The sequence below is a fragment of the Acomys russatus genome, chromosome 5 (assembly GCF_903995435.1).
Source record: "Acomys russatus chromosome 5, mAcoRus1.1, whole genome shotgun sequence".
Taxonomy (NCBI): Eukaryota; Metazoa; Chordata; class Mammalia; order Rodentia; family Muridae; genus Acomys; species Acomys russatus.
In genome coordinates this window covers 63,182,630-63,197,940 of record NC_067141.1, presented here as the reverse complement: position 1 = coordinate 63,197,940, position 15,311 = coordinate 63,182,630, and the positions used below count along the sequence as shown (strand labels likewise).

The 15,311-nt window shown below is 45.4% G+C and overlaps 1 protein-coding gene across 1 annotated transcript; it reads right to left on the bottom strand.

Moving 5' to 3' along the window:
* Positions 1-241: 241 nt before the first annotated feature.
* LOC127189630 (acyl-CoA desaturase 3) lies at positions 242-13,660 on the bottom strand. The gene is made up of 5 exons (XM_051146629.1): positions 13,360-13,660; positions 9,049-9,179; positions 6,443-6,648; positions 5,389-5,621; positions 242-462 (listed from the first exon to the last, which is right to left on the bottom strand). The coding sequence occupies exons 1-5, from the start codon at positions 13,643-13,645 to the stop codon at positions 263-265; spliced, it is 1,056 nt and encodes a 351-aa protein (XP_051002586.1). The 5' UTR covers positions 13,646-13,660; the 3' UTR covers positions 242-262.
* Between the last annotated feature and the right edge of the window lie 1,651 nt (positions 13,661-15,311).

Sequence of the window (15,311 nt, the reverse complement as noted above, 5' to 3'; positions counted from 1 at the left end):
AAACCTCTGTTCAGCTGGCTTTTGGAATAGAAACCCAGATGACACTCAAACTCAGCACTCTTTTTTTCTTTTTCTTTCTTCTTTCTGTTTTGCTTTGTGGTGGTGGTGGTTGTTGTTTTTCAAGACAGGGTTTCTCTGTGTAGCCTTGGTTGGCCTGGACTCGCTTTGTAGACCAGGCTGGCCTTGAACTCACAGAGATCCACCTGCCTCTGCCTCCCGAGTGCTGGGATTACAGGCATGTGCACCACCGCACTTAGCTCACTCAGCCACTCTTGTGGCTCCCATCTCCAGTTCTTTTAATCCTGGCTAACACGGCGGCCTTGGACACTCTCTTCCGGTCATAAGCCAGGCCAAGGGCAGCCATGCAGTCGATGAAGAACGTGGTGAGGTTGACGTGCCAGCGGTACTCACTGGCGGAGTAGTCATAGGGGAAGGTGTGATGGTAGTTGTGGAAGCCCTCGCCTGGAACAGAAGCAGGGAGAGTGTTAGGGGCTCAGCGATTGCTGCTTCCTTCTCTTTGCACATCCCTGATCCAGTGGATAAGAGAATACTTTGCTGTTGTTTAGTGAATGCATAACTCACTGCCTTCTGCTCTGAAGCAATGAGCTGAGAGACCCTGTTGGCCTTAATACTTGAAAGCATGTTGGAAGAAAAGTTTGTCTCTAAAGCTAGCAGGATAAGAAGCTGATTATTCTGGGAAAACATTTTACACTGGAAAATGCCAGAATGTCAGAATGCTCTGAGCTACCGTAGGCTCCTTGACTGTGTGTAAGTAATCAGGATAGGAAAGCCCATCAGTAGGTTTATGCTTCTTACAAAGCTGAGTAGGCAACACACCTTTCCCTGGGGTACTGGTGTGCCCTATAAGTCTAGGCAGCTACAATAGAAAAGGCAACAGCGGCCAAGCCAAAGGAGCCAGAGCCTAGCCCAGGTGGGACTTTCAGTCACTGGGGCTCACAGTGGCTGGCTGCTGTTGCTGCTGCTGCTCAGAGCTTTGGCTCCGGTGCAGGGAGGTGCTGATAAAATAGAACCCCTTTAATAAACATTTCTTGTATCATCTGATAATTAATTTTTTTCTGAAATTTCTGATTTTTTTGAATGACAGTTACTTTTATAGTAAGCCAAACTGAATGTTTCACACAATACTTACATATTATATTATTTACATGTCATTTTATTTACATATTGAATTTAAATAATTTAACTACTAAATTATTTGCATAGCATAATATTTACATATGTATTATTACATATGGTATGTTGTAAGATACACAAACTGTTGGAGCCAGCCTAACAACTCAGGTTTGATACAGAGAACCCACATAAAGGTGGGAGGACAGAACTGACTCTACAAAATTGTCCTTTCATCACCACACAGGCACTGTGGCATGTACCATCCTCCCCACATCAACCACACAGCTACATAGCCACAGAGCCACACACACTGTGATGGCTATTCTTTTTGGGGGTGGGGGTAAGGGGCGCAGTTTGAGACAAAGTTTCTCTGTGTAGCCTTGGCTGTCCTGGAACTTACTCTGTAGACCAGGCTGGCCTTGAACTCACAGAGATCACCTGCCTCTGCCTCCCAAATGCCGGCGTGTGTCACTATGACCAGCTTGTGATGGCTGTTCGTAGCTGTCAAGTTGACTCTATCTGGAATTAACTAAAACTCCAAAATGACTGGACACAGCAGTGAGGGAGTTTTTGCTTAAGTAAATCATTCGGAGCAGGAAGATCCACTTCTAGTTGAAATCTATGAGGTGGGAAGAGCTGCACCTTCTGCTGGAAGCCTGGGTGAGGCCACGGAGGAAGCAAGCTTCTCACGCTTGGTCTGCTTGCTCTCACCTCATTTGTGAGTCCACCTCTTCACTGGCCTACTTCTTCAGGATTCTGGCTATAAGTAAGAGCAGCTGAGACAACCAGCCTCTGAACTGAGCAACTACTGGGTTCTCAGCCCTTCCGTTCATATGCAGCCATTGCTGGGCTAGCTGGACCACAGCTTTTAAGTCATTCTAATATATATATATATAGATATTATATATTTATTAGATATATATATATATATATATATATATACATATATATATTTCATTCTCTAAGGTCTATTATTCTAGAGAACTCTGACTAATACACACACAAGACCACTATAATAAGAGGTTCCTCATATAATGTGATAATTAAAACATTTTTCTAATGTTTCTGATTTATTTGGATGAAAATGTATTATTTCTATGACAATGGGTATTTGGCTGAATATTTACACAAATATATTGCAAGAAACATATGAGCTGTGACTTCAAGAAGTATAAAAATTGCTAGGTGGTTGTAGGTGTGTTATGCTCTCCCACCAGCCTGTTTCTAGGTTGCCTAGCAACCTCTGATGTCATCACCTGCAGCTGTCACCAGGGACTAGGGATAAAAGACCTGCCTGCCATCCCATACTTTCTCTTGCTCTCTTATAGCTCTCTCTCTCTCTCTCTCTCTCTCTCTCTCTCTCTCTCTCTCTCTCTCTCTCTCTTATGCTCTCCCACTGTCTATTTCTCTCTCTGTCTCTCTCTCCCCTCCATCTCTCTTGCCTCCTATGTTCTTCCACTGTCTATTTCTCTGTCTTTCTATGTTTATATATCATAACATTCCTTCATGGCTCACACAGGCTCTAATTCCTCTCCCCTTCCCTTCCCCCAAATAAACCTTTTTGTACCAGATCTACTGCGCGGCATCTTTTTGTCAATATTACAACAGTGGTAGCATGCCTTTAATCCCAGCACTTGGGAGGCAGCTGCGGGTGAGTTTGAGGCCAGACTGATTTACAGAGTGAGTTCCAGGACAGCCAGGGAGGGCTACACAGAGAAATTCTGTCTCAAACAAAACAAAACAAAAGTATGAAAATCTAACTCCCTTTTACAATTTCTGTGTACACAGACACGCAGGAACGAAGATTTGATAACATCAACATATGACGTGCTAAATTTTATGGAATGGAACTAAATTACTGAAAGATCTATCATGAGATATTGCAAAACAGGTAAACTCCTTGACTCTGGGGGTCTGGATTTATACATTTTTTTTAAGTGGCACTGGTCTGTAATCCCAGCTACATTGACGCTGAATCAGGAGGATAGAAAATTCAAATCCGACCAGGACAAATTAGAAAGACTAGATTTCCAAGGTAAAAATGAAAGAACTAGACAAAAAGCTTATTGGAGACATTCAGGGTCAGCCTAAGCTACAGAGTGAGTGCCTAGACTACTTAGTGAGCTCCTGTTTCACAATGTAGAAAACTATATAGAGGCCTTGGAGATTCAGTCCAGTGGCAGAGCATTTGCACACAGCTGTAAATTTAGCCCCCAGTACTTCCAGAGGAGTGGGGTAATGGCAAAAGGGAAGAGAGGGAGGAGGAGGAGGAGAGAGAGAAAGTAAAAAGAGAGGAAAAGGAGGAAGAAATTGAAGATTCGAATAGCAGGACACATACTCACAGGTTATTTTTAGTTAATTGGTCTAGAGCTTTGTATATTGATGCAAAATAAGTTTAATTTTGATACATTGGTATAGAATTCAAATTTAAGATTATTCTTCACACACAGTATATATATTTCTACTCTAATATGAAGTATTGAGCCCATTTAACTCAACTATGATACAAGGCTCACTCCTAATGCTTTTAACGTGTTATTGTACACTGCTTGGGATAATTAAGTAATACAAGTGAATTGTTAGTTCGTCAAATCATGGTCATGTCGATTACTAGTCTATTTCTATCACAAGAATATATATCCTAGGTTTAACAGATAAATAGGATTCTATAGAAAGATAAGGTAAAATAGTTAGATAAGGTCTTCAAAAAAAACTCAAGAGACTACAGAATATGACATTTAGAGGTGTTTTTTATACCTTTAAAGATTCTTTGACAACAATACAGGTTAACTCCTGGCAACACCCAGCCTACCTCAAAGAAGATGATGAGCAACAATGAACCTGGCTTCAAATGTGGCAAACCAGCCACTGGGTAAAATGTTCTTGTTTCTGCCACAGAGAGAATTCTGCCTAAAAATGGGCAAGCTTGGATGCAGGCAGAGTCAATGGCCAAACTCAGCCAAGACAGGCTAAGCGAGTCCTCAATAATTCCTGCCTCCCAAATACGTCTGTCAGATATATTGGACCAGAAGGCTGAAGATGATGCTCCAACGTTATAGAGAAATCTGGGTGACTGTTCAGGCATCAAACTGTCCCTGTCATTTTCTCATTGTGGAAGCTGCACATATCTGTCTACTCAGATAATTAATTTTATTCCTTCTCAAGTCTTTGATGGGGTTGAAGACCAGATAGTTTAGTTTTACGATTAAGCTTAGTTCTTTAGGGGTTAAGATGTTTTTAAGGTCTAGATAGATGTTTTAAGTTGATAGAGATGAAATATGATAGATATTGACTTACACTCAGAATTTTAGACTCACCAAGATAGGAAAGATGTTCTCTTCAAAGTTGCCAAATACAAATAACCAAAACACTATGGATGTAACATATATATATATAATTCCTGATTGTTTGCTGGTTCTTCTTGCTGTAGGTAGCTTATTGTATGCATGTGTAATAATATAAATGTATATGTTAAAAAAAAAAAAAGAAAAAAAAGAATAGCAGGAAAGAGAGGAGCAGTAGATGAAGGGAGAGAGGAATGAGGAGGTGCAGAGAAGAAATGACAACAGGGACAAAGCAAGGTCCTGGCCTCTGCTTACACCAGCAAGTCCTGTGGCTAGAGCTGGGAAAGTGCAGTATAATGTCACTTGCAGAATACAACTGAGTCCATGTGATCCGTTCCTGTGACGATTATAGGGCAGAGCTGATTTACTTAAACACTGGTGGATGGAAGGACATGCACAGTGGGAGGAGGGGGTCCCCGAAACTTGGCTGATGGGGGGAGCTCATGAAACCACATGAGGGTAGTGAGCCAATACTCTAAGAATGACGTACTTTTAAGTCCGCTGAACAGAGTCATGATTGGTTGTTTTCTTTTTCTTTATATGGCCTGGCTAGTCATGACATGCTCGGCTTATTGTATTCTCCATTGATCCTACTGTTCTATTTATGAATCTCCTGATCCAAGCAAGAATAGCCGAGCTCAAAGAAATGCATCAGAGATGACTGGAAAAGGGCTCATTTGGAGTTTTTTTTTTTTTTTAACTTCCGATCAAAGGCAGTATTTTTAATCCTTTCCTTTTTTACATAAAGTATGTTGCCTGACTCTCGTGTTTTCTTCAGTACACAGGCCCTAGTTTTACAATGGAAGATGTGAGGCAGAATGTGCCTTAAAACAGGCGATTCAGGTCTTCCTCAAAGCTCACCGCGTAAGGAGACCACTGAATGTGAGAACGCCATAGACTGCTGACTTACCCAGAGCTCCAAAGGAAACCAGGGCGCTCTCCCGGGGGTGGATGTTCTTGTCATAAGGGCGAAAGCCATAGAGATGGGCGGCACTGTTCACCAACCAGGTGCCGTTCAGCACTGTGGCATATCTCAGTAAAGTGGCAACATACAAACTGCTTTGAAAAGTTTCTCCCCAGCAATACCAGGGCACCAATGTGGGCAGTATGAAGCACAACAGCAGGACACCAGGCTTGTAGTACCTACGCGAGAGACCACACACTGAGTCCATGGGGGGGAGAAGTTATTTTCAGTGGGAGGGGCTGCTATTGTTCCCCTAACGCTGTGAGTGCAGGGGTGGAGTGGAAGTCCCCTCAGGAAAGAATGAGGTAGAAAATGGTCTCAGTATGAAGTGTTATCCTTTCTGAGATAAGTCTGCGTTGAGCTGAGATTGTCCTAAAATAACCCCGCCAGTTGCCCATAGAACAAGGTCTCCGCTGTTCTTACTCATAGAGGGATGAGGCCAGTTACTCAGCAAATCAGGACCAACTCCATCCTCAGACAGTTTGTGCTGATGGGCTTTTCAAATTTTTTTTTTTTTTACTCATTTACATGTGTGTGTGTGTGTGTGTGTGTGTGTGTGTCTGTGAGTAAATGCCACCTGTGCCGCTGTGCCCCCGAAGGCTAGAAAAGCAGGTCAGATCCTTTGGAGCTGGATTTATAGAAGTAAAGCACCTTATATGGGTGCTGGGATCTGAACTAGGGTTCTCTGGAAGACTAGGAAGTGCTTTTCACTGCTGAGCCATCTTTTCAGTCTCCAGAGTAGCTTTGTTTTTGAGATAGTCTCACTATGTAGCTCTGGCTAGCCTGGAACTCACAGAGATCTGTCTGCCTCTCTCTCTCCAGTGCTGGGATTGAAATCAACTGGGATTGAAATTGAAATCCAGTGCTGGGATCAAACACTTGGCTGAAAGGATGGTTTTGGACATATAAACCTAGGAATTCATTCAGCTATTCTAGGTGCTGAGAAGAATGAGGAGGTCTTGAAACCTTATCTCCCAAGCTCCACCCCCATCCCACTCACCTCCGCTGGAACATCACCAGCTTCTCAGCTTTCAGGTCAGACATGTCCAGTTGTCCGCCCTTCTCTTTGACAGCCGGGTGTTTGCGCACAAGCAGCCAGCCCACGTGAGAGAAGAAGAAGCCACGCCGGGAGTTGTGAGGGTCGGCGTGTGTCTCTGAGAACTTGTGGTGGGCACGGTGATCTCGGGCCCATTCGTACACATCATTCTGGAAGGACGGGAAGGAGAATAAACTGGACATTGCAAATGTAAATCTTACCTAATAGTTTTCATAACTGTTATTTTTTAAAGATTTATTTACTTATTATTACGCACATAGTGGTTTACATGTACACCTGCAGGCCAGAAGAGGGCATCAGATCACATTATTGATGGTTGTGAGCCACCATGTGGGTGCTGGGAATTGAACTCAGAACCTCTGGAAGAGTGGACAGTGCTCTTAACCTCTGAGTCATCTCTCCAGCCCCCATAATTGTTATTGTATATTAGTTTATTATTGAAAGAAAAGGAGCCTTTTGTTGGACCTAAAGGGAGAAATGTTGGCATAATGTTCTTGTGGAGTGTATACAGTTTACTCTTGTTCATTCAAATGCTGATTTTTCTACCCCACTATATGGTTTTAATTCAGGCATTGCACTGTGATATTTATTCTAAGTATCTCCTGTCTCAAGTTTGTAAACATGTAACCGTTTGTTCTTTGTATTGTCAATAAAAACCAACTAGCCAATGCTGAGCAATAACAGAGAATAGAGTGGGACATCCTGGTCTAATGAAGAAAGGAGAAAGAAAAGGAAGCATGGGAGGATGCATGAGGAGAGGACTGACAAGTACCAGTAGGAATGAGCCAGACCTAGGAAATGAGAAAAAATCAAGTATAATGTGGGAAATCTGAATGGGAGGAAGCTATACTACCTTGGAGGTTTAGGATAGAACAATTATTACACAGCATTGTGCTACAGGCTAATTAAATAGATCCTAGTCTCTCTGTGTGGCTATTTGGATATATAGCTGATCAAAGAGTAACCACTGATTTATACTAAAATTATAAATCAATAATAAATATTAATAATCATTCAATGCCGGGCGGTGGTGGCGCGTGCCTTTAATCTCAGCACTTGGGAGGCAGAGGCAGATGGATCTCTGAGTTCGAGGCCAGCCTGGTCTACAAAGCCAGTCCAGGACAGCCAAGGATGTTACACAGAGAAACCATGTCTTGAAAAACAAAAACAAAACAAAACAAAAATCATTCAACAAGGAGCCCAGTATTGAGAAAAAATGTCCTCCTGGGAGATTTCAAGAACCTAAATGTCTGTATGGTCCTGGGACTCTCTCCCACTCACAGGTGACTCTGCCTACAAAGGAGGCATTGGCCAACACCCTCCGCTGCATCCTATGTGGAAAAGCAACTCAAAAGTCCAGAGCACAAGAATAGCACTGTTGCTCTCCAAGGTTGTATGGCGGGGAGATGGGAGGTGAGTCTTAATGGTCAAAGAGTTTCATTATCAGAGAACGTGATGACTCTTTAAGCAAGTAATATGAGGCGAGGTTTGTCTCAAGATGTCCAGGGCAGAGAGATTAAGAGACAGATGGCCTTCAGTTCCAAGATTCTGCTCTGTAGGAAAGGTGCAAACACTCCATGTCACTGCCTTTACAAATGGCCTGTCACCCAACCCAAGAGGACCAACATATAACTTATGAGCCTGAGCACATTTCTGAATGACCTCTGGGTTTTTCTGAACTTTATCCATTCCTTCAAGAATGTGGTAAGGTGTCTCTTCCTCTTGTCCTCCAAAGATAGAAGCTGGAGCCTTTACCACATACATTGTCAGGGCCAGATGATCACACACGTGATGAGAACCTCAAATATCGTCAAGGCAAAGTAATTAGTTTTCTGGTTTTTTTCCCCCTAGTCTTCCAAGGCAAATCCCGTACTGTAAGCAACAGCCTTTGGCTAGGTGTGTGTCTCCACCCCATTGCCTAATTTTCTCCAGTCTATCCATTACAAACTTGCTGCAAGAAACGTCATCAGTGCTTGGGCTGCCTGTCCACCATGCTACTCCTTGATAAGACAGAAGTTCAGCTTATTTAGTGTCTCCGTGACTCAGTTTCCTCATCTGTTCTAGGGCCTATGTCCTGGGGTGGCTGTGAGGACTTAAGGAATTAATCTGGGTCAAATGCTGGCCCAGTGTCCAGCACAGGCAGCTATAGACATATCCGCTCTTATTACCTGGAACGAGAGAGTTCGTGCGTCTGTGACACATCTCACACCCTATTACAGTAGAGTCCAAAGACAGTCGCAGCAAAGCATGATTTATTGTTGGCTGAGTATTTAGGAAACCATAGTCAGTGTCTTGATGATAGTCTGTGGGTCTTTAAACCAAAGGACTACAGCAGCCATACTATGTGATAACCCAGGGAACTTAGGTTTCAAAAAAGATATGCCTGGAAATCTGCTCTACTAACGTCCTGTTTCCCTTCCCAGTGACCCCGGGATGTCCTCCATCGTAGGGAGCTCTGTACTGAGTATGTGCTTGAGAAGAGACCACCCAAGACTTCCTCTCTGGGTGCTGATGTCCTCTACTCACAACGAACAGTGACGGCTTCTTACCTGGAAAGCCATAGTGTTAGCAATAATGAGGAAGACCCGCAGTGGCAGCCGTGCTTTGTACGTTCTGTGGCACCACAAGCGATGGACTCCAGCAGTGATGCCCTTAATGCTGATCATGTAGTACAGAAATGCTGCCAAGACAACAGAGGAATCAGCTAACTGATAAGTGTCCAGGCAGGAGAGAGATCAGAAGAACCCTCCAGATACAAGAGTATACGCTTCTTTGGGTTTGGAGGAGTGTGTGGCATTCACCTCGAAAAATCCCCATGACCTCAAGCCACTCCTCCCAGGAATGGAGGTGAGTTAAGAAGACTGAGGGGTACCGGGCATGGTGGCGCAGGCCTTTAATCCCAGCACTTGGAAGGCAGAAGCAGGCGGATCTCTGTGAGTTCAAAGCCAGCCTGGTGTACAAAGTGAGTCCAGGACAGCGAAGGCTACACAGAGAAGCCCTGTCTCAAAATAAAATAAAATAAAATAAAACAAAACAAAAAATGGGAGACCGAGGCACAAAGCAGGTAGCAAGGCAGGATGCTGGAAAGAAAACAGGTCGGCACTGGCCAGCTTTTGTTGTCAGACCATAGGAACACTTTTCCCGGTTCTAGGCCTGTTGACCTTCAGGTCATTTTCCCAAAGGGTTCAAGGTCATCAATCAGTCTTCCAGGCCTAAATGTTTGAAAAATGGCAGTCAGAACTCAGCTGAAGGACCCTTTAGATGGAGGGGTGATTCAAGGGGCGCAGGGCCATGGCTGTTTGCCTCTCGTTACTGCAGCATTTCGGCCCTGGAGCAGGGGTCTCAGGGCAAGTCAGCCTGCACACATTTACACAGAGCTTTATTGATTGCCAGAGTGGTCATAGTCAGTGCACATGTCATACCATATGTGAGGTGACACGGATGGTGAGGCAGAGCTGGAAGGGTTCTGTACTTGGTCACTCACTCCTTGTTGTCGGAGTCATCTCTTTGGGTGAGTATGTTGATGAAGCTAAGAGCTAAGTGTTCGTCCAGGGTCACAGCACTGTCCCAGCTCCTGTCATGTGGTACACTTCCTAGTAACATAGCACCGTGACTTAGAACCTACGAGATCAGTCTCTCTAATGGGGAGTGGGTGCTGGGTACACCCATCTGTTCCTCCGATTGGTAGCACTACGCCCTTTGGCTGCGGCCTTATTAAAAGCAGTACCTTCAGGGACATCTGGAAACCATAGAACCTTGGGGGGGGGGGGGGGGGGGGGCGCTACAGACCTTAGCTGAGATTGGAGACACCAAACATTGTACAAACTGCCATGTGTCCTTTTGCATCAAGAGTTAATAGTTCTCTGCGTGGCCCCTTTCCTCCTCTCTTCCGCCTCCTGTGTTGCATCCAGTTCCTTCTGTAGGACCCTCAGGACAACCACAGAGACAGTGTCTGTCCTCAGGAAAGTGTTGGCCATACCCCTCTGAAGCGGGATGAGGCCTCTGGTGATTTGCAGCCCCTGGCTGTGTGGTGCTTGAGATCTTCCCATACAGAGGATGTAGCTGTAACCCGTAGCAGGGAAAACCAGTGAGGGCAAGTCCTGAGATCACAGGAGGAAAGGGAAGGCTTGGGGCAGAGCAAGAGTACCAGGAAAGTGTCTGAATTTGCTTCACGCTGCAGGTCATGCAGGTATGCTGGCTCCAGAGCACGAACAATCGCACCTTCACAGGGGACTGGGGTGACAGCCCTCATACATTGAGTCATATTCTTTTCTTTTTTTTTGGTTTTTCGAGACAGGGTTTCTCTGTGTAGCCTTGGCTGTTCTGCACTCCCTTTGTAGACCAGGCTGGTTTTGAACTCACAGAGATCAGCCTGCCTCTGCCTCCCTCAGTACTGGGATTACAAGCGTGCACCACCGTGCCCAGCTTTGAGTGGTTCTAAAATGAGAGAAAAGCTTTTCAAAATCCCCAAGTCAGGAAAATGATGCATACACAGTCAGTTGCTAATTATGCATTTTCCTTTTGGGTAAAACAAGAAAAGCCCCTAAAACCTAAAGGAAGGAGGAGCCACCAACTGAGGCCTTGATCCTTCTTGCTCCCGAAGGCAGAGTTTTGCAACCTGCATTTCACGACCATCATTCTGTGAGCTAGTCTACCCACCAGAGCCCAGGGAGAAGAGTAAAATAATTCCACCATGCAGGTTCTGTGTGCCAAATCCCTTTCCAAAATCATTGCACATGCCAAAGGGCAGGGTACAGAAGCAAATGACCATCATCCTGGCTTTGGGTGGTATCTCTTTTCCTGCAGCAGTAACTGATGCCAGCCAAACACAGGCAATTTGGCCAAACACAGAGCTGAACTGGATGAGGCCTGTAAGGAGGACTCGGCTGGAGAGGGAGTTTACAGGGACTCAAACTACTTTAAAGACTCTCTCCACACCCAGTCTTTCTGTTTCTGAAATGTGTCATTGCCTCACTAGGTAACTAGAAAACCCAAGGTCCTAAGGAAGGGGATATCCCAAGTTGTATTTTCTTGGGGCATTGGATGTATTTACCAAGACAGTGCTTAAGGGCCCTAGTCTCACCACCTACAAGATGGAAGCGGCCTGAGACAGACTGGATAACACCTGCTTTTCTATGCCAGTTCATTCCGAGAGAGCGCACACATGAGAGAGTTGTCAGAGTCTCCACACCTGACTCTGTTCCCCCAAACATCCCAGGAGTATCTAGGAAAGAAGCCCTCAGAGAAAGAAAAGGTCCCTCATCCACAGAGCTCCTAGAGTTAGAGCTTCTGTAGACCAAAAGTCTTCCTGAAGGCTCTGGTCTCTGACATGGCTGTCTCTGCCAAGGAAAGATGGGTGAAGGGCAAAGACAACTGGTGTTAGAAGGTGTTAATACCATGGCACGATATGGCTTTAGGAGAATGGGGCAGCTGTAGGCTGGATAGAGATCAGAACCCGTGACACTTCTGTAATGTAAATGTCTGAAGAGCATCATGTTGACTGGCATATACTGCATCCTGACGAGCTACCTGGACCAGCAGAGCCACACTCCTATACACTTGGGTGTGATGGGTGTCTGCTTCACCCTCCTCCAGGGAAGTCAGCATGGCCTGGCCTGGCCCAGAGTTAAGGTCTGAATGACTATATGAGTAAGCGACCCTCATTTCAATGGCTTCTCCTTCTTTGTAGTACATCCTTACCATGTCCCCTGGCTGGGCTCAACATGTAGCCCATGGAATTGGTATGTCCCCTAGGCAGGGCCAGTTCTCCTGTGGCAGGAAGGAAGGGCTGGGACAGGCAGCCCTATTAGTGATTCAGAAACTTTGTTTGGGGCTGGTTGCCTCACTGCTCACTTCCATGAGCTCTGCACATGGTTTCAGAGCTTGGCCTCTGGCACTCATATTAAAGTACCCCCAATGGTTAAGAATATGACACAGAGGTAGAGTACCTGTTTAGTGTACCCAAGGTCTTGGGTTTAACAAACAACAAAATATTCTAAGTAGGCTGAGTCAGGAGGATCACCATGGATTCAAGGCTAGTTTGGACTGCAGAGAAAGTTCCAGAACAGTCTAGGCGACAGAGTGACATTCTAAAAAAGCAAGCAAATCAAATAAACCAGTTGTGTTGATGGACACTATAATGCCTGCACCTGGGACGTGAACCCATAAAGTCAGAGGCTTAAGGCCAATCTCTCTGCTACTGAGATCATTCCAGGACAGCCAAGGCCACATGAGAACCTCTCTCATTAGAGAGAGAGAGACAGACAGACAGACACAGAGAGAGAGACAGTGAGAGAGAGAGAGAAAGAGAGAGAGAGAGACAAAGACAGAAACAGAGAGAGACAGACAGACACACACACAGAGAGACAATGAGAGAGAGAGAGAGAGAGAAAGAGAGAGAGAGAGAGACAGACAGACACACAAAGATAGAGACAGACAGACACACACACACACAGAGTGAGAGAGAGAGAGAGAGAGAGAGACAGACAGACAGACACAAACACAGAGAGAGAGACAGTGAGTGAGAGAGAGAAAGATAGAGACAGACAGAGACAGAAACAGAGAGAGAGAGACAGACAGACACACACAGAGACAGTGAGAGAGAGAGAGAGACAGACAGACAGATAGACAGACACACACACACACACACAGAGACAGTGAAAGAGAGAAAGAGAGAGAGAACAGATACTCTCGCTTCCCAATCTAACAGGGCTGTGTTCAGTCAGTTTATCAAGAACCACAGAGAAAAGGTTTGGGGAAACCTGGACACAGAGGGGTCACTGCTCTTTGCAAGACCCCCTTCCTCAGAGAGAGAGGGAAGAAACTGGAGACACTGGCCTAGAGCAAAGAAAGGTGCTTACCCCAAAGCAAGGTGTAGGCCTTGCAGGAGGGAACCAGCGTGATCCCATACAGGGCTCCCACGTGCAGCAGGGCCATAAGGATGATGTTCCTCCAGACGTACTCCAGCTTGGGCGGGGGCCCCTCCTCATCCTGGTAGCTGGGGTCATGTATATCTTCCTTCATTTCAGGGCGGATGTCTTCTTCCAGGTAGAGAGGCACGGTCTTCAGCCTCTCTCGTCCATTCTGCAGGCTTACGGAGGGAGGTGCTGTGATGGTGGTGGTCGTGGTTGTATATAGAGGAGCCATCTACAAGGACAAACAGTAGAGAATTAGGAGAGCAAACGCCAGTAGAAGGCACTTTCCTCTGGCATGTAGCTGGCTGAAGGGTGCATTAGAGGTCCAACCCCCTACTCCAGTGCCAGGCTTAACTAACGGCAGGTAGCAGAGTAAGTCTCTGGAAACTGTACAGATTGGTTGTGAAACCTCAAGGTGAAGGGCCAAACCTCTTACACCACTGGGAAGCCAGAGAAAGTCTTGTGTATACACATAGATGTAGGCAGACCCAGATCATTCTAAGCTTATGAAACAAAAATTAGGAAATCAAGTGTCCGAAATGCCACCCATATCTCTACCAACTGAGGGCAGGACAACTTAGAAAAAAATGATCTGGAGTTTTCAACAGTCTCACCCTCACCTACAGGACACCTGCAAGTCCCGGGAGCACCAACTCAAGACTCCAGTGCCCTAATTGAAGAGAAATTATAGGAAGCTCTCAATTTGGGACTGAATTCCTATATGAGTTTCCAACAAAGCAGACCAATCCAAAGTGAGACTGTTATCAGAATTGTTAGGGTCAAACCCAATGCTACAGCAGTCCCCAGCAAGCTATGCTAGCTCATCTGTCACCTGCCGCCGCCCCCCCCCCCATACCAATTAAAGAGACTGTGGTGAAGATCACGACACGGGAGATTTATCTCATGTAAGCATATTGTTACTATGGAAATTGAGGCTCCCTTCTTGAGCTTTAGTGCGGCTAGTGAAATAATTTAAAAGTAGCCACAAGAGGAAACTTAAGGACCATTTTATTAGATTTTTGAAGGAAAAACAGCAAAGCAAGCAAGCTGTAAATTTCAACAGCTCCCAGGAGGAGGAAGATGGGGAAGAGGTGGAGAGAAAGCCAGGCCTTCTGCTTTAGGGTCCAGGGATGCAGGGGTGTTCAGCAGGGAGGTTGTCAAGCTGCTGCATTGTGCAAGACAATGGCGGCAGGTGCTTCAGACAGCAAGGGAGAAAGCCCAGACTGTCCGGGGAAGCTTGCTGAGGCTTTGGGTTGATATCCACAAAAGAGAGAGAAGAAAGAGTTACTCTTCTTGAGGTAGAACTCAGAAGACTTGGCAAGCTCAGCAGTGTTGCACTGCAGAAGTTTTGTAAGCAACTGTGCATCCAGAGGGGCTTTTGAGAGGTATGTGCACTATTTCATTAAGAGGATAATTACTCATCCCATCGTGAGGCCCCAGAGGGGACCCCATTTGAGACCCCTGCATAAGTTAAGACCCCAAGAGGGTCTTGTCCAAGGACAGGGACAACTCCTTGGCAGGCTGCATTTTTTTTTTCACCTAGCCAGTATGGGTTTGAGTTTCTATTTCTCAGAAATGGAACCTCAGTTACTAAAACAAACAAACAAACAAACAAACACACACACACACAGAATCGGCAGCCAATCAAGACTGGACAGGACATCTGGCCAGACAAGATTATGTCATTGTAATCTGGTCAAAAAGAGGCAATTTTACTTAATTACCAGGCTAGCGGGCCCCAACTCATGACAACCTCCTGATTCAGTGCCAGCCTATCCCCAGGGCACCTGTACCTGCTTTCCAAGCATACACCCACAGAAATAAAGATGACCTAAATGTTTCTAGAATTCCCTTAACTGGCTTTAAAAGGAGCCTGCAAGCTCACCATCTCTCCCGCC

What these genes read in the sequence shown, in the direction of transcription:
- LOC127189630 (XM_051146629.1), bottom strand. Translation starts at nt 13,645, where the DNA reads ATGGCTCCTCTATATACAACCACGACCACCACCATCACAGCACCTCCC. An exon ending in CTGGTGATGTTCCAGCGGAG is followed by an intron (nt 5,622 to 6,442) that starts GTGAGTGGGATG and finishes TCTCTCGCGTAG; the next exon opens with GTACTACAAGCCTGGTGTCC. An exon ending in GGTTTCCTTTGGAGCTCTGG is followed by an intron (nt 463 to 5,388) that starts GTAAGTCAGCAG and finishes CTTCTGTTCCAG; the next exon opens with GCGAGGGCTTCCACAACTAC.